The sequence below is a fragment of the Alligator mississippiensis genome, chromosome 1 (genome assembly GCF_030867095.1).
Source record: "Alligator mississippiensis isolate rAllMis1 chromosome 1, rAllMis1, whole genome shotgun sequence".
NCBI lineage: Eukaryota > Metazoa > Chordata > Crocodylia > Alligatoridae > Alligator > Alligator mississippiensis.
Genome location: NC_081824.1, coordinates 424,568,971 through 424,592,039, shown reverse-complemented (window position 1 = coordinate 424,592,039; position 23,069 = coordinate 424,568,971). Strand labels below are relative to the sequence as shown.

Genomic DNA, 23,069 nt, shown 5'->3' with positions numbered 1-23,069 from the left:
GGCTATGAGTTTGCCTTTGTTGGATTTCCTGTACATTTTCAGCCTGCAAAACAAGTGATGAAATTGCTTCAGGGGAAGAGGGCTGGGAAACTTGACCTCAGGCTGTAATGCCCAGCAGAGCTTTCACAAACAGGCTAAACTGGTCCTAGGTTTGAGCTTAGGGGTTGTAAATACAGACACTCAGGCATTGACTTGCAGGCAGCCATAAGTAACAATGTGGATGTGCCCACTGTTACTTTTATTCAGCATGCTTATCATCTCATAAAACATAATGGTTAGGTATGGCCATTTAAAAAGCCCAAGGCAGAACTGCTACACAGTTTTCTGTAAACACTGTGGGATGGATGGGTAGCAAACAGAACACAGTCATCCTTTTTTTTTTTTTTTTTTTTTGGGGGGGGGGGGGGAGGGCAAAGCTTAGTCGGTTCTGCCATTTTTAAGCCAGTCTATATGTACTGAACTTCTGTTCTGTTACAGTACAGACTAGTTTTGTGTGCCAAACTTCTGTTATAGGTATAGACCAGTTTCTGATCACTTATACTGGTAAAAGTGTAACGTCTGAACCTGACCCATGTGAGATTTGATAAGATTTAATTTTCAAAAAAGCAATGCTGCTTTGTATTAATAATGTTACCAATTCTTTACAGATTACAATCAGTAACAGCCTTTCTGTATTTTTTTTAAACATACATGGATGGATCTTCGATCACATTTTTAAAAACATGTAAGAAAAAAATTAAAACAACAAAAAAAAAAAAGGGAAAGGAAACAGCTCAACAGCTTAATTGCAAGAACCTGCAGAAAAGGATCTGGGGTTACAAAGGACAATAAGCTGAATATGAACCAACAGCATGCTTTTGGTGCCAAGAAGGCTAACAGTATACAGGGCTGCATTGGTAGAAACATTGCCAGCAGATCCAGGGAAGTGATTATTCCCCTCTATTCAGCACTGGTGAAGCCACATCTGGAGTACTGTCCCGTTTTGCCTGCCCCACCCCCACTACAGAAAGGATGTAGATCGATTGGAGAGAGTCCAATGCAGGGCAATGACAATGGTTAGGGGGCTGGGGCACATGACTTCTGAGGAGAGGCTGAGGGAAGTGGACTTACTGGTTCGGGACAGACATTACACATAAACGGGTTTAAGTGATCAGAAACTGGTTTAAACCTGTAACAGAGCAGATGTTCAGTGCACATAAACCAGTTTGAAAATGGCTGAACCTGGTTTGAGATAAACCTGGTTGAATGTAGTATCAGACTTAACTGATTTGGACCAAACAGGTTTATGCAATGTCTGTCCCAGACCCCTTCCTGGTTTAAGTTGAATCAGAGTCCCCCAGCATCTTGGCATGCTCTCTGGGCTAGCCGGGGCTCTCTGGTGCAGATCTGAGTTGGCCCCTCCCCTCTGCTCCCTGGCTGGAGCTCCGGCAGAGACTGCATGTACAGAGCATTCTCCTGCTCCCCTTCTCCCCCTCACCAGTCCCTGCTGAAGCAAGGATTCCCCCCCTCCCCTCTACCTTACACAGACATCTCTCAGCATTAGCTAGCATACCACATGCTGGCTACAGTCCATGCTGTGGTAGACAGGACAAAGGTAGACAGCACAGTGGCTTAGGACTCTTTGGAACTAATCAATAGATAGCTGGTAGTTAAGCTTCAGTAGCTTATTCAATTCGAAGGAGATTCGGGCCCAATTCAGGGACCAAATCTTTGAATCCAAATCAAATTGGGAGACCAATTAAAAGCTCCAAATTGATTTGAAGCATCCAAATCGATTCAGAAAAGCTTTGGCCGCTTCAGAGATTTGGCCATAGATTAAACACACAGCTGAAAGCTACCTCCAGCTGGTACGTCTGTTGGGGTTGGGAGAAGGGGGAAGGAGGGATTGGGGCTAGGACAAACTGTCCAGTCGGGGCTGGGGAGGGGGGTGCGTTACTTGGGGAAGGGGGTAGGGGGATGCAGGTGTGGCAGCACTGGGAGTGGGGGTTATGCCCTGCTGCCACCCGAAGCGAGCCGCGGCTGCATCACAACTCCCTCCCCCACATTGGCTGGGCAAGTGGCAGAGGGCATAGCCCCTGCTGCTCCAGCCACCAGGGTAGAGGCAAGCACAGCCAGATGAGCCATGGGGGAAGACCCCGTGGCTGCCTTGCCTGGCCCTATCCCCTGCCCAGCCCAGCCTCCCCCCCACATTAAAAAAAAAAAAGCCACAGCAGCTCCGCACTCATGGGCTCTGGCAGCAGCGATTGGGGCTTCTGAGGGCTCATAGCAGAGCCTCCCCATGCAGCACGGGGCAGTGGGGGGCAGCGGGTATGGCTCCCCTGCTTGGCACCTGCACAGTAGCTGCCCCATGGCACAGGTGCTGCACGCTGCCTGGCAGCTGGGGCCACTGGGGCTGAGCGGTGCCGGGCTCCGGGTGAATGTGGGAGCCGCCCCAGCTCCCAGACAGCATGCAACACCCTGCCAGGCCATGCTGCATCTGCACCATGGGGCAGCTGCCGTGCAGGTGCCAAGCAGAGGGGCCATACCCGCTGTCCCCTACTGCACAGGGGGGCCCTGCCATGAGCCCTGAGAGGCCCCAATCACTGCTGCCAGAGCCAGAGAGTGCGGAGGTTTAAGAAAGCCCCACACTCACCGGCTGCTGCAGCGGCGATTGGGGCCTCTGGACACTCGTGGCAGAGGCCCCTCCATGCAGTGTGGGGCAGTGGGGGGGGGCAGAGATTGCCCCCCCCCATGGCACAGGTGCAGCACATCTCAGCAGGGCAACTTGTGCTGTCTTGGAGCTGGGGTGGCTCCACGTGTTAGCTAGAACCCAGCAGCACTCAGCCCCAGGGGCCTCAGGTCCCAGGAAGCACACAGCACCCTGCTAACCCATGGCTAGGCTGGGGCTGGGTGGGGGCTGGGCAGGGCAGCCATGGGGGCTTCTCCTGTGGCTCATCCCACCCAGGGAGAGGCAGGCAAAGCTGGAGGAGCCAGAGGAGAACCTGCAGCTGCCCGGCTGTGCCTGCCTCTCCCTGGCCGATCCGAATCACCGAATCTCTCTTAATCAGCGCCAAACCTTCCGAAACTGATTCAGCCGAATCGATTTGGGACAGCGATCCAAATCTCCAAATCAAATCACTGTCCTCCGAATCTGCATCAAATATTTCTCTATTCGCATAGGCCTACTAGTAATGTTCCTGCATTCCTTTTTTGGGACAAGTTGCTTAAGAAGAGCTTGAACTAATAAGAGATCCTTTTGTTTTGCTGATAGAGTGATAAATGCTGTGTAAATCCCTGGTTCCCTCATTGACCAACAGTGGGGAACCTCCCTAATCAGAGCATCCTGCTGGGGCCTGGCCATGTCCCCCCACCCCCTAAGCTCAGCAATGTGGAAGGAAAGGGAGGTCTGCTCTAGTGCCTCCCAGCTTCTAGCCTGAACCACTGCAGGCATTTGCCTGCATTTTTTTCAGTTCAGAGAGGATGTCTGTGCAGTTACAGTTTCAGTTACTGATTCAGCATAGGCAGGTTAGACTAATCTGCAAAGATTGAATCAATTCAGGCTCAGGGTTTTTGAATGTCTGTCCCTAGCCATTTAGTCTGGAGAAGAAAAGACTGAGGGGGGATTTAATAGCAGCTGTTAACCACCTGAAGGGGGTTCCGAGGAGGATGGAACTAGACTGTTCTCAGTGGTAGCAGATGACAGAAAAAGGAGCAATGGTCTCAAGTTGCAGCAAGGAAAGTTTTTTCCTGATATCTAACCTAAACCGTCTCATTTAGAGGGCTGTAAAGCACTGGAACCGGTTTCCCAGAGAGGTTGAGGGTCTCGATCCTTGGAAGTTTTTAAGACCTAACTAGACAAAGCCTTGGCTGGGATTATCTAGTTGGATCCTGCTTTGATTAGAGGTTTGGACTGGATGACATCCTGAGGTCCCTTCCTACCCTAATTTTCTATTATCCTAACCTATTCCACTTGAAAGGATTTTTTCAACTAAGTATGTGATAATGAAAAAAAAAATGATTGGAGTTCAATGACTAGAGGTGCATGGTACATTGGTCCATATAGTTTTGGCATCGATAAAAAGAAAATTGAAATTATTGGCAATCGGCTTCTTTTAGTTGATATGGCCGACAACGTTGCCTGTAAATGCCGCATGCATGCATGCAGCCGCAGCATGCACACGGCCAGCCCAGCACCTTGCAAAACAACATCCAGCTGGTAAATCTGTTGGGGGGAGGAAAAAGGAGCAGCAGGAAGGAAGCGGCGTGGGGGGACAGATAAAGGCCCCTGCAGTGAAGGGGGAGTGGGGCTTGGGCTGAGACAGTTGCTGCCCAGCCATGGCAGGGTGGGGTGCAGGATGGAGCCACAAGCTCATCTGGGGGGCATGGAGTGAAAGAGGGCTGGGATTGGGGGCAGTGCTGCTCTCTTCCAGGCAGTGGATTTCGTCCGTCGCTGTGCTCAGGGCAGGTGGCAGCAGCGCTGGGGTGGGGGGGCCTATAGGTGGGCTGTAGTTACCCCAAAATTTGCGATAGCCTTCCCATGGCCCCCCAAACTACCTACCCCAAACCCTGCTACCAGGAGCTGTCCGCAGCCTGAGCCCACAGTGGCAGCCCACCCATGCCCTGCGCACTGATCCGGGAGGCACACATCTCTCCTCTCGGGGGGCCTCAATCTGTGCCCCTTCTCTCCCCCCACCCCTTCCCCGCCAACAGACGTACTAGCCAGATGCTGCTCTCCAAGCTGCCCAGCTGCATATCAACAATCAGATCAGTATTGGCCAATATGGCTTGTTCATAATTGGCCATCAATATTGGTCCAAAATGTTGTTTTGTTTTTTTTTAAGTCGGTGCATCCCAACTAATGACCACCAAAGTGCTAGTCAACCTACCAGTCTCTTGCTTTCTCAACATTTTTCACCTCTGTCCATTTTGCCTCAATATTACCAGTAGGTTTTGTTTAAAATGGCTTCCAAATTATATTAGAAGTGTTTTTATACTGTAAACATTTAGTTCCCCCCTATGTTGTTGGCAATCTAAAGATAGCAGTATTGTTTAATTACTCCATTAGAAAGTGGAAATTATTAATTTTAATTTTAGTGTCCAAGCTTGGTCTAGTGAAGAACCATCCCAGCATATACAAAGATTTAAATGATTTATCTTATATTCTTTCAAGTTCAATTATCAAAAACAGATTCATAGATTGATTGATTCATTGATTGTAAGGGGCTGGAAGGGACCTCACAAGATCATCGGGTCCAGCCCCCCTGCACGAGGCAGGAAAGACAACTGGGGTCAGGTGACCCCACTGAGGTGACCGTCCAGTCTCCTCCTAAAGATTTCCAGTGTAGGTGATTGCACCACCTCTGGAGGGATGCACCACCTCTGGATGGAAAATATTAGTAAAACATAAGGGATTTTAAATATATGTTTTAATAGACAGTACTTTGATAAAAAAAAAAAATCACAAAGTCTTTCATCTTCATAACCTCCCGTGAGGTTTTGAAATTCTTTATTTCAAATATTCTGAAATTTGAATACTCAGTTCACAATATTAGATTTTAATGCAAAGTAAATGTACTCAGATTCCAATTCTTTGTCAAATTAATACAAATAGGAAATAAAGCATTATATTACTGCATGGGTAAAGGTTTCTTGAAATTAAACATTCCCTATCCTAATGCCACTTGTACTTAAGGTAAAATTATGAAAGTGTTGAATACTGGAATGACCTGCATACTATAATACTTTCGAGAGCAGCGCTGCCCAACTTGCAGCCCACTGGCCACATGCAACCCTCAAAGGGGTAAGTTGCTGCCCCCGGGGCTCCTGCCTAGTCACTGCTTCCCCATTGCTCCGGTTGCCAGTCTCCAACCCCTCCTCCAGATTTTGATGCCTGCTTCTGGCCCAGGGGTCAGGGCAGTGTGGCAAGCATGGAAGGGGGAGTTGAGGGTGAGCCTGGAGCTGTGCACACAATGCAAAGGAGGAAAAAAAGGCCTGCACAGGTGCATGGTGCAACAGTGTGTGCAGGGGGGGATGCCCATGGTGAGTCTCCACTGCTGTGTCCCACAGCTGCTTATGGAGGAAGAGTCTGCTGCAAGGATCTTAGCACTTTGAAATCTTACAACAGGAAAAGGAAAAGCAGAAGCAGCAGGAACAGCACACAGCAGACCAAATCAAGAATCCCGAGTCCACCCCCATCTACCCCCTCCCCAAAAAACATATCCAAGTTGCAACAGTCTATCGATCAGCCTTATCAGCTATCTTTGGATCCACAGATAAATCAATCATGGAAGACAATCAATCAATAAATCTTGACTGAGAGGGATTGCCAACCAAAAAAGAGCTTAAAAGCTGGAGAGCCCTGTTCTAGAGAGTTCATGCTGGTAACAGTAATGTACATTTCCACCAAAGAAAAAAAATACTTAAGCACAACAGTGCATCCACCAAGTGTTATTACTGCGCTGTTTGCAAAAGTTTAGATATAGTTATGCTTTAGAGCTGCTGGTCTGTCTGTTTCTTCTCCTCCTCACCTTCTCTCTCTATTGTCATTCTTCATGTCTGTGCCTGTTTTTACACTTCCTACTTCTGTGTGTTATTACTGCTTACTATAAATCCACAGCACTGCCCTTACCCACCTTCTCCTCTGCCCTTCTCTGTTATGTACTTTTCCTCTCATTTCCCCCCCTCTTTTTCCTCAAGTTCATGTGAAGCTGTTGTGTGCTAGGTTCCTCATTCTCATACTTGTATTTATTCCATTCTTTAGGCAGAAGTGCTGATCATTCAGCATTATTTGACCACTTCTGCAACACCCCTGAAAAGTGGTTCACTCTTTACTGTGCCCAGACACACCCAGTAGGAGAGTGCCAGCTTAAAGATAGATTCATGGCAAGACTGAGAGCTCTAACCCACAGCATTATGGGTACAGGCAACCTCTGCTTAGCGCTCTTAATTGGTTCCAGAAAAGCTGAGGATTAAGCAGAACTAGGCTAAGGGAGACCCATTTCCCCATAGAAATGAACCTAAGTAGAGATTAATTGGTTACTGCTGTCACAACCCAAGGGTGTGATTTTTGTTTGTGTGCGCTTCGGCACTGCTAAATTATTTCCCGCCACTTGTAGCTTTCTTTGCAGGGTGCATTTCTTAATTGCAAAAGAGAAATGCACGGTGCAAGGAGTTCCCGCCATTTGTATACAAATTTGTGTCCCACTATTGGCCAGTTATAAATTATTCCCACGTGGCGGCTAGCGATTGGCTTGCTAGCAATGTAAGAGGCTTGAGTGGTTTCCGCCCAAGTTGGAGAACTCCCAGGAGAACCCCGCAAGGGAGGACTCCACAACCATCTGGAGGAGGAGGAGAACTTCACATCTTGTGAAGATCTCTAAGCGCTGTGGAGCCTATCGAACCCAGCGTATACCTCAAGAAGGCTATAGGGGTCTGATCAGCCTCTCGCCTCTCCCCGTCGCCGCCTGATCCCTCGACGTACCTTTCCCTGCGCGCAAGTTCCACGGAGCCTAGCAAACTTCGTGTGAGTGTATTCAGAGCTCTTTGCTTCGAGTTACTTTCTTCAGTTGACACAACGGGCTCGCGTGTTTAGAGCCTTCAACCGGATGGGCTAGAAGGTTCACGGGAAGGAACTCTAGTCCGCCTCTCTTCTTTTCTGTCTGTAACCAACTCAAGCAAGTTTTCCTGCCTGCACCGCGACCATCTTCGGTGTAAGTAAAATAATCTTAAATCAACCGCTAAGCAACCGTGCCTAATTCTAGCGTGCCGCCTGCCTTCCCCGACCCGGCGTGTCCGGGCTGCTGGCCACAGCCCGCCGCGCGAAAAAAAACCCCGAGGGCCTCGGACCGCTCCCCGGCCCACACAACTGCCTGCCCCCCTGCCGCCTCTCCCCACTCCCTGACCCACCTGCTGGCACTCCAGCCCCATGTACCAGCCCAGGCCCGTGCTCCTACTGCCCCGCTCTGGGCCCCTGCAGGTCCTGGCCCTGGGCACTGGCACAGGTCCCGCACTCATGCCCGGGCCCTGCTAGTTGCTTCTCATTACTGCCACCTCGCCCCACCCCTCTTGCTTTCCTGGGCACTGGCACTACTGTTGCCCCGCCCTGGGCACCGGCCCCTGCCACTGGGCACTGATGTGGGCCCTGCGCTTCTGCCACCCCACTCTGGGCACCGGCCCAGCCAGCCCTGCCCCTGGCACGGGCCCTGTACTACTTACCTCTGTTGCTGCCACTTCTCCCCACCCCCCTCTGCCCACTCCAGCCCAGGCACCAGCGCTCCTGCCGCCCTGCTCTGGGTGTGGGCCTTCCACTGGCCCCCACACACCAGTGCAGGCCCCATGCTCCTGCCCCTCCCCCTAGGTGCAGCCCCATGCTGGCCCTGGCCCTGGGCACTGGCTTGGGCCCCACACTCCTCCCCTTTTGCAGCTGCTCGTTCCAGCACCATGTGCCAGCTTGTGCCCATGCTATTGCTGTCCTGCCCTGGGCCCTCATGCCTGCCTGCCCACTCACTACCACCCACTCACCTTCCACTCGCTGCCACCACCACTTCTCCCTGCCCGCCTGCCTGCTGAAACCCTGATTCCACTGAGCGCTATAGTGAAACAGCGCTAACTGAAACCACGTTAAGCGGGGGTTGTCTGTAGTGGTATGATTTTGTGCTTTCTCCTAAAATGCTATAAGCCCAAGAGAACGACACTACACCTATACCTTCCACAAAGAGAAAATTTAAAAATACACGGATGATTCCAAAAACTGTGAAATCCTCTCAAATACTGAGTCAAATGCATCTCCTGTTTAATTTAGCCCGATCTATGTACACATTTTCCCCATTTCTCTCCAATTTTCATGTCTTTAAAATACTTCTAATGAATCTAAATTTTATGTGGTCATATATACATGTTAATTGTTAATCTGTCTTTACTGTTCATTCCCTATACAAAAATGGCTGATCTATTACAGATATCAAAATAATTTAAAAAATGGAGATGTTACTAGCCAGATTATGGTTTTAGATGGGGAATAAGCAACTAGATGATAAATACTGAAGGGAAAAAAACTCCAGAAAATTAATGGTGAAGTAAAAAGCGTTATACCCCAAACAGAATTCTTTTTAGATTAGATTATTTAAATTTTTTTCAATGAGTCGTCAGGAGGGTTTTAGACCAAAAAAAAAAAAAAAAAAAAAAAAAAAAAAATCATAAATGGAAGTACCAAACTGATAACTACTCAATGTCCACATAGGTCTGATCAAAAGTCCATCAACAGAAATGGGTTTTGATCCAGCTCCATAATGAAAATCAAAGGTGATTTCTACTCACTTCTATAAGGAAACCCATACACCAATCTAGTCTAAAGAAAACCAAAAGCCTGGATTTCAAGGCACAGTTAACATGAACATGGCAATATTGTGCATCTATTGAGCAAGGAAGAAAGACTGCTGACAACTTGCTTTAAATACTGTGTTGAAGAACCAAAGAATAAAATATCAGTAACAGAAGCAGGAGGATAAATAGGAAAAAAGAAGGCAGATTTACAACAAATTACTTAACTTGCCACAAAAACAAGAGCCATGAAGAAACCAGCTATCTCTCTAAGCAGCCATGCATTGTAACCTGCAAGCTATCACTTTTTGGTGCTTTATAGCAAGTGTTTCCAGTGAATTAGATGCAAACAAAACAAAAGAATCTGAAGCACACAGTTTATATAGACAATAGACCCTTGTTTGTCTGTTTTGTTTAAAAAAAAGAAAGAAAAAAAACAGAAATCAGTCAGTACAGAAATTTGTAGCTTTTCTGTTTCAAACTAAAAAATTGACCCAAATAACTAGTTTTACTTTCAGTCTTTCTGTAACATAGAGATGTACAAGGAAAGCATGGATTTAGAAGGCTTCTGAAAGTGACCTTTGACAAAGAAGAAGTGATCATACATTGACTTTATTTATAAGCAGAATGGGTGGCATGTGAGTAGAAAGTATAAGGATTCTTGGGGGCCATGGTTTCAGCACAACATCTGAAACTGAGTATTTCTCCCAGATTATCCCTTACATTTCAGATACTTGATGGTAAACTGGGGCCTTCCATGGTAGAGCCAAGATGAGAAATTTCTGTAATACAAAAGAAAAAGTATGTTGAGTATAATAAGTATCATTATAATCAATCAGTGCAGATGTTAGAAGCATTATCAGTTGTAAACGTTGCCTTAATATTGCTACATTCCTCTCTCTGAATAAAAATAGTATTAAGAGATTTTTTTTCAACTTTCGTCTCTGATAGAGATCCACTTCCTCCTTAGCCTCAGAAGTTTGTAAATTCTTCAAAAGGAGAAATGAAAACCAAGGTAGGATTTAGAAAGACTGGAAAAGAGATGAAGTAGAGAATACGGAAGATGAGAAACCTGAAAAGTCCAAAAGGAAAGAAAATGGGAAAACTGGAGGTCAAAGTGAGGGAAAAGAAACTTCTCTCTCTTCATTAGAAAGTAAAAATTAAGACAACAACTACATGAGACAAGTTTAAAGTGGAAGCTATCCATGGTGATCACATATCACAGGAGACATACAGTTCCACCAGAGCCTCGGCACAGCAAAGCCTCAGAATGCATGTATATGCTTCCCCGCTCTGCACCTCCACTGTATTTTTATAGAAATTGATGGCTCTCTCTAATCTGAGGAATCCTGAAGCAGTACAATTTATTGTGTGCGCTTCCCTGTGATGGGTACTGACTTGTGTTCTAAAAGTTTTAAAAGTTATTTTCAGGATTGCTAAATATCATACAAGAGATTTTTTACATATGTCCAATTCCTGTGTACATTTAAACAAATCCTTTTATATTAGCAAGAGGAATATGGATTCCTTTGAATTTGAGTTTAGCCTTAGCATGAAAAAAGTCTTTTAGACTAAAGAACTATTTGATTTTATTTTGTGTAAAGATTTTGCATCTCATAGAGAGGCTGTCCTTCAGCTGGATTTTGTGCTCCTAAAAAGAGAGGGACTAGACAAGTGCCTTTGATATTAACATACTTTTTTCTGCAGATTGGTATGCATTTGTTATTGTTAAATATTCTTCTCAATATTCAATTGCAAAGTAAAGATTATACTAAATTAAAATCAATTAGGTAAATATAAGTAGAATGATATTAATCTCTTTATACTCAGTATTTTATGCCACTCTTATTAAGTAATACATAGAATCATAGAAAGTCAGAGTGGGAAGGGACCTCAGGAGGTTATATTGAGCTACTGTGAGAAATTATCTAGTAAAGAACCAAGTGTTTGATTTATTTTGCAGCTAAGTAAAATACTTTACATAATTGTAGAAAGGAAGATTTGTATGTCTGCAATGGTTTGCTTTTATGGCACTTTTGTCATGCTAGTTTGATTCATTTTGTGGGTTATTAATTGCCCATAGTGCCAAAGAAGAATGGATTGCTGCACACCAGAGTAAGAATTTTATCCATTGCTTCCTCTTTCCAGAATTTTTAAATACAAGGTATATAAGCATGTGCAAGATATGTAAGCATGAGTTATGAAACTAGAAATCCAAAAGTAAGGCAGATGGATAGACTTCAGTATCAGAAATAACAGTTTCATAACTGGACAACATGCATTCAAATTTTATCTTAATAACTGAGAACTAAAATCAGATTTTAATCTGAGTCAAGTTGATTGATTCTGAATTATAACAAAACAGCTGTTTACAATGGTATACTTGACTTCTATTATGTAATTTCTGTCCCTTATGAAGTATTAGTAAAGTGATCACTAGGGATCCTGATTTTCTCCTATTTAAAAAATCCCCAATTTTCATTTAAAAAAAGTAACCCCCCCACAAAAAGTGGATTTTGGGTTACTTTCCCCCCGAACTGGAAATTGTGAATTTTTTTTTTTTTAATCAAAGAAAACAAGGATCCCTGGTGATCACACTGCTTTCTTAAACCCAGTTCCCATGTCATCTTTCTACTAACACCCCTGCCCCACCCCCTTCTTTACTGCATTAAATGTCATTCCCCCCTCCCCACCTCCCTCCAAGGCCCTTAGTGGCCCAAGTTCTTGTATTCACTATCACAATATAGACTCCTGCCTATGATCAACACTTGATAACAGCTTCCATCACTCTGCACTCTCCATCTTCACTTTCTCTCATCCTGCACATCACACTTGGGAGAAGCCTGGCATAAACATCCACAAAACAAACTATCCTCTCTCAAAAAACTACTCCTTTCCATGATGGCTACAAAAAAACTTGACAAGGTTGATTCTTGGACACAAGTTCATTGGTAGTGCTACTGGCACCATGCAAAGATATATAAAGCTCTATAAAGTCATACTCACCAGCCAAGGGGTGACAGGGATTCCTCCTCAGCTTCCCCTGCTCTCCCTCCAAGGAGAACCTGTCAGCAAACATTGAGAGCCTGTCCTCTCCCCAGAGAAGGAAGGGGGACTGAGCAGACTGACAGTGACCAGTGAGCAGCTCATCACTGACAGTGGGGGCAGCAGGGGTCCCTGGCCCTGCTGCCAGGTTGGAGACAGGGGCTCCCTAGAGAACAGCTCTCCTCACCCTCAACCACTCCTCTGGGTAGTGGGTGGGTCTCTGAATACCCTCCCTCTCCCCCCCACCCCTTCTCTTACCACATCAGACTTGCCTGCTGTAGGCAGTGTATCAGATATCGGATCGGTATCAGCCAATATGCCTCCTTAAATATTGGCTATTGGTATCTGCCTCAAAAATCCCTATCAGTGCACCCCTAATATTAAGTATATGCAAAGTTTAAGCATGTAAAGCTCTTGGGGTGGTTGTCCGCACAGGGCGTACAGCGTGAATTAAAAACATGGGCCGCCAATGTGAGGATGGGGTCAGGAAGGCTAACCGCACCTTGTCATGCATCCACAGATGTATCACAAACAGGTCCAAGGAAGTGATCCTCCCCCTCTATGAGACACTGGTCAGGCCGCAGTTGGAGTAGTGTGTCCAGTTCTGGGCGCTGCACTTCAGAAGGGAAGCGGACAACATGGAGAGGGTCCAGAGGAGGGCCACTTGCATGATCAGGGGGCAGCAGGGCAGGCCCTATGAGGAGAGGCTACGGGACCTGAACCTGTTCAGCTTCCACAAGAGAAGGCTGAGGGGATCTGGTGGCCACCTATAAACTTGCCAAGGGGGACCGGCAGGCAATGGGAGAGTCCATTTCCCCGAGCACTACTGGGAGTAACGAGAAACAATGGCCATAAGTTGATTGAGAGTAGATTCAGGCTAGATATGAGGAGGCACTACTTCACTGTCAGGGCGGCTAGGATCTGGACCCAACTTCCAAGGGAAGTGGTGCTTGCCCCTACCCTGGGAGTCTTCAAAAGGAGGCTAGATAATCACCTAGCCGGGGTCATTTGACCCTAGCATTCTTTCCTGCCATGGCAGGGGGTCGGACTTAATGATCTGCTCATGTCCCTTCCAAACCTACCAACTATGAAACTATGAAACTGCTGTTCTAAGATTTAGAGCAGCAGTGAGCTCTCCGAGAGCTGGGATTCTCTGATGGCACTCTACATGCTGCCCTGAGGTCTGGAGGGTGAGAAGAGTTGCCTTGGTGGCATCATCAGCAGGAGGCAGTCTTCTCTGCTACTGTCACTGGGGAGGAGGGCGGGCGTACAGAAGCAGCAGGACCTCCGAGCAGAGTTACTTCTCCTTCAGGGCAGCAGCAAGGTTCTCTGCTCTGCTCCTGCCAGGCTATCAGACAGCCAACTGTTCTGCCTCCCTCCCCTTCTGGAGCAGGAGAGGAAGAATGGAGCACTGTGGGTTGCTGGAGAACTAAAAGACCCCTGGTAGTACTGCATGCAACTGGACAGACACTACATGTGGCACTACAAAATGTAGCACTACAGAGAAGTTCCTATTTCAAACGGGAACATTTCTGTAGCACTGGTGTCATTTTTGTAGATGCAGGGAGGTGCAGGCACATCCCTTCACCTTCTATAGTACTACAAAGGTACCTGTAGCACTACAAATGTAACATGTATTCAAGGTATTAAGCTGTTCATGTGCTGAGACTGCTGTTTATCAAGCTAGCTAAATTGATAGAAATAATGAAGTCTGGAATAGACCTCATGGAGTTGCTGGCACTCCCCCTTTTTCTAGCTAAAAAACTCTGCTTGGCAAAGGACTTTGTCAGCTTTATATATTTTTATTCATTTATTTTTTGAGGGGGAGAATTAGTGATATTAAGGTGAGGGAGTTTCGGAAAAGAAATTGCCTACAAATAAGTTAGGCATCATTGCTTATTTTGTCAACCAATATTGTTTATTTTTTTCTTATACTCTCACATCTGATATCTTTTTATATCCATCTGTTCCATCTTGCTTTAGGTTTGTCAAGATGAGAAAGAATCAGCTATTCCATACTAGCCCGTGTGCACACACACATTCTCCAGCAAAACAAAAAGCTACTAATTTCCCCATTTGAACATAATCAAACCTAAACAACTTCAGTGAGAAGGTATCACTATCTGGTAAACATATTTATGTTAAGCTGCACTTGGCTAGAAAGGTTTATAGCTTTCCTAAATGGACTTAGAAATGGCACTTGAGGTGCCTTCACATTTGTATAATTTAAAGAAGGGATCCACAACTTTTGCTGGTGCAAACTACAAATCTCCACCCCTGGAGCAGCCTGTGCTTAGTTTTGCTATTCATTGTCAACTCTCTGCAGTGAGGGTAAATGCAGATGCAGCCAGCTACACAGAGGGAATGGTTGGTACAATGCTGCTCCATGACACTGATTCCCCATGCCAGACTGGACTTTTATAGGCCAGACTGGACCATTTCACAGGCTGGATCCATTCCACAGCCAGCCAGGTTCTAATCTGAAGCGATTGTAGTGTGAATTAATAGCAAAGGAATACAACCATGTCATGATCCCTAGCACCAATTAATAGTTGGCTCACTCAGGAAGATTACCTTCTATTTAGCCTTAATAGCAAGATACAGATTTTGGGGTTGGAAGGCAAAACCATCATCATCTTTGGCAATCCCTTACAGCTGAGGATGATTGTCTTCCATGATCATCTTATCTTTAGATCCAAAGATGGATGATAAGGCCTAACTGGGACTGGAAGATTCTGTTGCAGCTCAGACATATTTTCTGGTGGGGTGGATGGCTCTGGGTTCTTGGTTCATTCCATGAGACACTGTTTCCGCCACTCCCATTTTTCTGTCTCCTGTGTCATTGTGAGGTTTCACAGGACTCAGATCATTACACCAGACTCTTCCTCAATTTGGGGCAGTCCTGGGCAATAATCTCCCACAAGTTAATATTGATGTAGCATTTTTTCAAGTTGGCCTTGAGGATGCTCTTAAAGTGCTTTCTCTGCCTGCCTCTTAACTGTATGCCTTGACTGAGTTGGAAGAATAAAACTTGCTTTGGGAATCCAGAGTTGCATATCTGGATGATGTGAACAGCCCAGCAAAGTTGGTGTTGGATGATCATCGCCTCAATGTTCATGATATTTGCTTGGAACAGGACACTAATGTTGATGTGTCTTCCCACTGGAGTCAAAGGATCTTCTGCCGGCACTTCTCCAGTGACCTGAGGTGTCTCATATATGCTGTCCACATCTCAGCTTGGTATAGTAAGGTAGGGATCACAACTGCCAGCAAAACCACGAGCCGTTTCAAATCTCATATCGTGATCTTTGAACACCTGTTTCCTCAGGCATCTGAAGGCTGCACTTGCACATTTGAGGTGATGTTAGATTTCTTTGCTAATGTCAGCCTCCTGAAAGAGATATCTTCCAAGATACAGAAAATACTCAATGTTCTCCAGAGTTTCACTGCAAATCTGAATTACTGGAGCTGGAAACTGCTCATTAAGAGCTTGTTGGTAGAGGACCTTAGTCTTCTGAAAGTTAAGCATCAGTCCCATTTTGTTGTATGCCTCAGTAAAGATGTCAACAATTGTCTGAAGATCTGCTTCTGAGCGAGTGCCATCTGAGTGAGCTCACTACAGCACCATCAGTGTATTGCAGCTCGATGACTGACATCGGGGTATTCCTGGTTTTGACTCAAAGTCAGCTGAGATTAAATAGCTTGCTAACCATTTAGTAGTTTAGCTCTACTCCAACCAGAAGCTCGTCAGCAGTCAGATATAGCATCAAAGTAAGGGATACTGACAAGTGCTGGAGCGATGATATAGCCTTGCTTAACTCTTGTCTTCACCTCAAATGGATCTGTAATATATCTGTTACTGAGAACCACCACTCACATACCATCATGGAGCAGGTGAAGAATGATGATAAATTTCAGCAGGCATCCATATCTCAAAATTATCCTCCACAGCACTTCTCAGTTGACAGAGTGGAAGGCTTTCATGTGGTTCGTAGAGAGGTTTATGTTGTTCCTGGCATTTTTCCTACAGCTGTTGAGCAGTGAAAATCATATTGGTTGTGCCTCTCGATGCCCAAGCCCACACAGAGTTTGGGAGGAGCTCTTCAGCAAGTGAAAGGAGATGGTTCAGGAAGGTTCTCGCAAAATAAGAATGAAGGTAAATGTGCAAACAACAGCACCCTAAAATGAACAGTGCAACAAAGAAGATAACCCGCTAGAGAAAACCAGGCCTTGTTCTGTCAGGTAATCTTTCTTGTGGTAATTGTGAAAGGAAAAGGAAATACCTCTAACCAATAGTTATTTAAGGAAATAAAAGAGCCAACTCTCTCTCAAAAAAAAAATCGTTCCTACAGTTATTTTTAATTTCTCATTAGTATTTATCATTCATGACTACAAATCCAACCAGAGAATAAGATCAGGCAAAATATAAGTAACACCGGCATTACTTACCATTAAAAGGAAACTAATTATTGGAGATATTATGCAAAAATTTGAAATACCTGAATTAAGAATTAAATGGATTAAACATTATTTTATTGACTAAGTTAGATATCTTAGTGCAACTAAAGGAAACAGGTATTGCAAAACACAATTTATATTTATAAATGGTTTGCTGGAGCAACTCAAATGCATATTTAAAATTATGGATGGCAATATATAATTAAATTATTTTAGCAAATAATATCCTTTGCTAGCAAAGTTGGAAAATCAGAATAAATAGCAATTATTTATAACTTCTCTTAAAAGAAATCAAGGCAAAATAAAAGGCCTAATCGAAGAAGCTGAAATAAGATTACATAACGCAACAGAAAAGTCTCAAGATGAAAATAAATTGATTGTAAATTTACTGTTTATTAAAATAAAACTGAAGACAATAAGCAGGTCTCCAATCCTCAATAATAAGCCAGAAAGACCAGACAGACAGTTTAGCTCAATTTAGATGGGACACGAATGTTTAAGGCCTGATTCTGTAAACTCGCCCACATGACTGGCCTTTTTGCTCCTGCGGAGTTGTACTGAAATCAATGGAGTCTGTACAGTGTCTGGGTCTACCAATATGGACAAGCCTGCACAATAGGGGGTCTAAATATAACTTAACTGTATTTACTCAAATCCAAGATGGCATTTCCACCCCCCCATCAACGTGGGGGGAAAAGCACCATCTTTGATTCAAGTATCAGCCTGGGGCAAGTAGCAGCTCAACTCAAGCTTCTTCCCAAGGCCAAGTCCAGGGTTGAATCCAAACCTAACCTGCCATCTGTCCCAGGCTGGGTGGATCATCTGGTAAAGAGAGCATGGGGGAGATTGTGGGGGTAGGGGGACACGTAGGGGAGACCCACAGTATGCACCCTGAAGGGAACATGGAGGAAACTGAACTCCCTGTCTCCCATTCCCACCAGCAACTTTCCCCTCACACTTACCCTCAGTTCTGGTTCCAGCCCTAGCCCTGCTGGCTCTGACCTGGCTAGGCTACAGCTGCTGTTGCTGCTTCTCCCTGGTGGGGCCAGGGATGCCCCATAGCTGGAGCCAGAGCTTCTCAGAAAGTAAGCAGGAAGGGGAGCAGACACTGACTAGGGGTTGTGGTGGTGGGGAGCAGGAAAGACAGGTACAGGGAAAGACAGATGCTGTTGGGCACATGGTTGGGACAGACAGCTGGGGGGAAACAGGCACAGGGGGTGGGGGCAAGGGATGGGTAGCTATGATGGCACATGGCTTAGGGCAGGGACCAGGCACAGACATGGGGAAGAAGGGGCAGAAGGCAGATCAAAAGGGGGTGGGCAACAAGTGGCGGGGGCAGGGACACACAGGGAGGGCAAGGGGGGGCAGGTAGGGTGGGGGCAAGGGGCATGGGTCTAGCCCCTCACCAGCTTTCCTTGCCATAGCTATGGGAGAGGGGATGAATTTAAGACAGCCCTCCAATAATTAGATTCTATACATGGAAAATTACAATATAGTTTAGGACTTGCCATGTACAGAATCTAATTATTGGGGGGTCATCCTAAATTCAAAGTAATTTTGGATTTGGGTATACACAGTATATATATATATACACACACACACACACACACACACACACACACACACACACACACACACACACACACACACACATATACATTTGACAGTTTCATGGAGGTGTTAGTGGTGGTTCCATTGTAAAGATGGAGTTGAATTTTGTACTAAAAATAGGGTTGGAGTGATGTTGTAACCATGATGGTCCAGGAAATATACAAGCAGCAACTATTTTTTAAGGTGAGAACTTATATTGGACCAAAGGTAGGAAGGAAAAATAGAAAGTTTGTTTCTTTTAGCAGCAGTAAGCATGAGACTGTCCTGACACTTGGGTTTAGATGGAAATGCAGTAATAGCAACCTAGATGAACAACCATTTCCATTCTGCTGCCTAAGTTAAGTCCTTTCTCCCTCTATTAAGCTTATAATTTTTTCTTCAAAATATGTTGTACAAATTTATATTTTATTTTAGATGCATACTTGTCCAGTGCTTATTGGAAGAATTTTGGCTAACAGTCCCCATTGATATGGTGCTGCTCCAGAGCACCACCTGGGATAACAAGGAATAACAGCCACAAATTGATTGAGAACAGGTTCAGGCTTGATATCAGGAGGCGTTACTTTACGGTTAGGGCTGCCAGGCTCTGGAATGGGCTCCCAAGGGACGCGATGCTCTTCAAGAGGAGGCTGGACAGATATTTGGCTGGGGTGTTATGATCCCAGCACTCGATCCTGACCAAGGCAGGGGGTCAGACTTGATGATCTGTTCAGGTCCCTTCCAACCCTAGAAACTATGAAACATATGGCAGCTACATCATATTGTTGAACCTAGCCATAAAAATTGAAAATAAAACTGATACTTCATCGAAACCTCTTCTGATACCATGTCCTTTTTGAGATTCTTGTTTTGTGTTCATGCATTTTTTTAAATTTAAAAACTTGGAACTGTCCAAGCAATAAATTAGTTACAATGGAACTCAACCTCAAGATCATTATCATCATGATGCACAGCAGCTGTAAGCACCTTGACAAACAGCAGTCTGTCATATGTTATACAATACTAAAAACATTTGCACTAGTTAATATTAGAAAACAGGGCTGTCCAACTTTGGTGTAGATAGGGGCTACAAATGGCACCGACACGTGGAGCCTGGGCTGTATGCTATGCAGGCCTCACATCTGGGGGCAGCCCCTGACCCTGCCACAGCATGGTGCAGCCCCTCCGTGGCCTGCCTCACAATGTGGCAGTGGGAGAAGGAGCTTTTGAGGCCTGCAGTTCAGTGCTGGTGGTGGCTCATGGGCGGCCAGTTGGTTAGCCCTATAACAGAACGTCCACAGATAAGTAGGGAAGCCTTGGAGGATTAAAGAACAGTGGAAAAAACCCTAAATAAAAGTAATTTCTTGATAATTAACATTTCTAACAGTGATAAAGTTCTAATTTTTTTAAATGCATAACTACAGAATACAAACTACCAGGAAAGTACTATTTCTAAACAAATATGCTTGCTAGTGAAGTGTTTATAGTATTGATAAATATAAAACTTCACTCTGTGCTAGAGATGCAATTAGTTGTTTGATGATAACACACTAGTATCTAACTACCAATTAGGACTACAGTGTTACAAGACACTTGACTTCAAAACCAACTGAAGTCACACATAGAACATTTTGCAGGATCAGTGCTGTAGCCATTATCAGAATGTGAACTGTTTGTCATTAAACTGGGTAACTCTGTAACACAGTCTCTCACCCCATCCTCATTAAAAAATTAGGCGTCTGTGGTGTCAACGCCTACACAGTCAGATGGGTTGCAAATTGGCTGGAGGGCCGCACCCAGAGAGTGGTGTTGGACATGTCATTTTTAACCTGGAGAGATGTGAGCAGTGGGGTTCCGCAGGGCTCGGTCCTCGGGCCCACACTGTTCAATATCTTCATCGGCAATTTGGATGAGGGGGTGAAAAGCACCTTGTTCAAGTTCGTAGATGACACTAAGATATAGGGAGAAGTGAGCATGCTAGAAGAGAGGGACAGGCTACAACTAGATCTCAACAGGTTACAGAGGTGGGCAGATGAGAATAGGATGGGTTTCAATACGGACAAGTGCAAGGTGCTGCAGCAGCTGGGGAGGAAGAACCAGCAGCATACCTACAGGTTGGGGAACTCACTTCTCATCAGCACAGAGGCAGAGAAGGATTTTAGAATCACTATTGATTCCAAGATGAACATGGGCCACCAATGTGGGAACGCAGTCAGGAAGGCTAACCGCACCTTGACATGCATCCACAGCTGCATCACAAGCAGGGCCAAGGAGGTGATCCTCCCCCTCTATACAACACTGGTCAGGCTGCAGTTGGAGTACTGTGTCCAGTTCTGGACGTCGCACTTCAGAAGGGAAGTGGCCAGCATCGAAAGGGTCCAGAGGAGGGCCACTCGCATGATCAGGGGGCAGCAGGGCAGGCCCTATAAAGAGAGGCTACAGGACCTGAACCTGTTCAGCCTCCACAAGAGAAGGCTGAAGGGGAATCTGGTGGCCACCTATAAACTTGCCAAGGGGGACCAGCAGGCAATGGGAGAGTCCCTGTTCCCCTGAGCACTACCGGGGGTAACAAGGAACAACAGCCGTAAGTTGACTGAGAGTAGATTCAAGCTAGATATGAGGAGGCACTACTTCACTGTCAGGGTGGCTAGGATCTAGATCCAACTTCCAAGGGAAGTGGTGCTTGCCCCTACCCTGGGAGTCTTTGAAAGGAGGCTAGACAGCCACCTAGCTAGGGTCATTTGACCCCAGCATGCTTTCCTGGCCATGGTAGGGGGTCGGACTAGATGATCTGCTCAGGTCCCTTCTGACCCTACCAACTATGAAACTATGTAACAGTAGTGAATTGCAGGTATGGACAGACATACCTTTGGAGCTCTTTCAAAAGGGAAATGTTTCAAAAGGACAGCACCTGTTACATTTTAATTGCTATGGGTAAATAAACTGGAAATTATAAAAATGTAGCTAAGCTTTAACACTAGGCTGCATATAGATGTAACCCCCGCCAAAAACAGCGCTCTACTTTAAACTCAGTGCAACCCCGTGCTAGCCCAGGGCATGCCCAGAAAGAGGCATTGAGTTAGTTTGAGCCAGCTCTCCCAACATCTGTATAGATCAAGTGGTTCAGCAGGGCTTTTTTTGCACTTTTATCTAATAGCTGATTGAATCAACCTTAGATAAAAGTGCCACAAAGCCCTGCTGAAGCACTCGATCTATACAGATGCTATAGAGCCAGGTTGAACTAGTGCGTTGCCTCATCCACTAAAGTATGATTTTGGTTTTTTCAGGTCTGTCAGCAGCCCTACTAGATGAAGCAGGTTAAAGCCTGGAGTAGTTTTGCTGCATTTTTATCTTTCATGGCTTGTCTAAATATAACAATTGGAATGTAACAGCTCCGCCCTGTTGACCTACAGCTCCAAACGTACCGAGTTCTTAAGCTAATCAGCAATACAAATTAGAGGGGAAAGTACGTTATTGAAACTTCCTTATAAGAAAATCAATATTAAAATGAATAAACATCAAAGTACTGTTCCAACCCAATGCTTGTTTGTTTACTTTCCTTCTGACACAGATTATATTCCATAATAAACAATGTAAATTATTAGAAAATGTTCCAATTGGTAATTATGAAAGAGAATATTGACAAAGCAAACTCCAGCATATTCATAGCTAACTCGCACATTGGCAGTAGCTTTTTGAAACATGGGAGACTGAGGTTTTATTTCTAGCTTGGCTACTGGCCTGCTGGATAACCTTGGTCAAGTTACCTAACTTACTAGTGCCTCAGCTTTCCCATCTCTAAAGAGGGAGTAATAATGTTTTTTCCTTTGTAAAAGTACTTTCAGATCTACTGATGAGAAACATAATATATGAGCTAGGTATTATTATTTTTTGCATCCAATAGGCTGGTCCCAAAGTCCTTCCTCTTTACAGTTCTTAGTACTTTATTTTTAATTAGCAATTTGCCATAGAATATGTCTAATATACAAAGAGGATAAGTTTTGCTGAGTATAATTTATCTGCAAAATGTCTCAGAAAGACAGTCAGTAACATTATCCTATTTTACAGAAGGAGAAACTGAAATGTAGAAATGGGAATTTACTCAACCAAGCTCTCCCATGAAGTCAGTAACCAAACTGAGTATAGAACCCCATCTCTTGCATTCCAGTACAGTGCTCTGTCCACTGGACCATCCAGGTTTTACTGTATTGTAGTTTGTCCACTGACTGATTAAAAACATATAGTTTCTTGATTGTCCTCTTTCCTTAAATCAGTTTTGGGTTGTTGTTGTTTTTTGTTTTGGGGGGGGGGGAGGAATGTAGATAAAGTCAGAGATGGATGTCTATAGGTACTATTTTAAAATCATTTTATGAAAATGAATGCAAAAAAATCGTTGTTCTTCAGGTGTTTTGAACAACCTAATGCATAAGAATGAGATAAATAGGTTTATAAACTGTTACATTTTTTCTCATGCTGAGTTCCTCTATTCAAGATGGCATCTAAGATAGGTTGGATATGGTATCTGGGCAACAAGCACTTGTGTGAGTCATGACATTCTCTACTATTTCACGTGAAACAGGTCCATTTCTTGAAATGTTTCATAAGATTCTTGACTCTTTATACTGAGGAGTGGTAGTATCAACTAAAAAAATACTGTGATTTGCCAGAGATAAGTGAAG

The 23,069-nt window shown here is 44.8% G+C and overlaps 1 protein-coding gene and 1 long non-coding RNA gene across 8 annotated transcripts in view; one reads left to right on the top strand and one right to left on the bottom strand.

Annotated features, from left to right (window-relative positions):
• The window catches only part of LOC106738653 (uncharacterized), a 30,404-nt gene that overhangs the window by 1,593 nt on the left and 5,742 nt on the right, over nt 1-23,069 (top strand). The gene's annotated exons all lie outside the window — the stretch shown is intronic.
• Nucleotides 9,891-23,069, bottom strand: part of LOC102558934 (NEDD4 binding protein 2 like 2) — an 82,177-nt gene continuing 68,998 nt past the window's right edge. For 5 of the 7 annotated variants that reach the window (XM_059717537.1, XM_019498247.2, XM_019498252.2 and 2 more), the window contains one exon: nt 11,992-16,521. In XM_059717537.1, coding sequence (XP_059573520.1) covers nt 16,367-16,521 — 155 coding nt within the window. In that variant the 3' untranslated portion in view covers nt 11,992-16,366. Of the gene's footprint in view, nt 10,080-11,991; nt 19,672-23,069 lie in introns of those variants that run through there. The other 2 variants (XM_006263567.4, XM_019498249.2) reach the window with 2 other exon arrangements.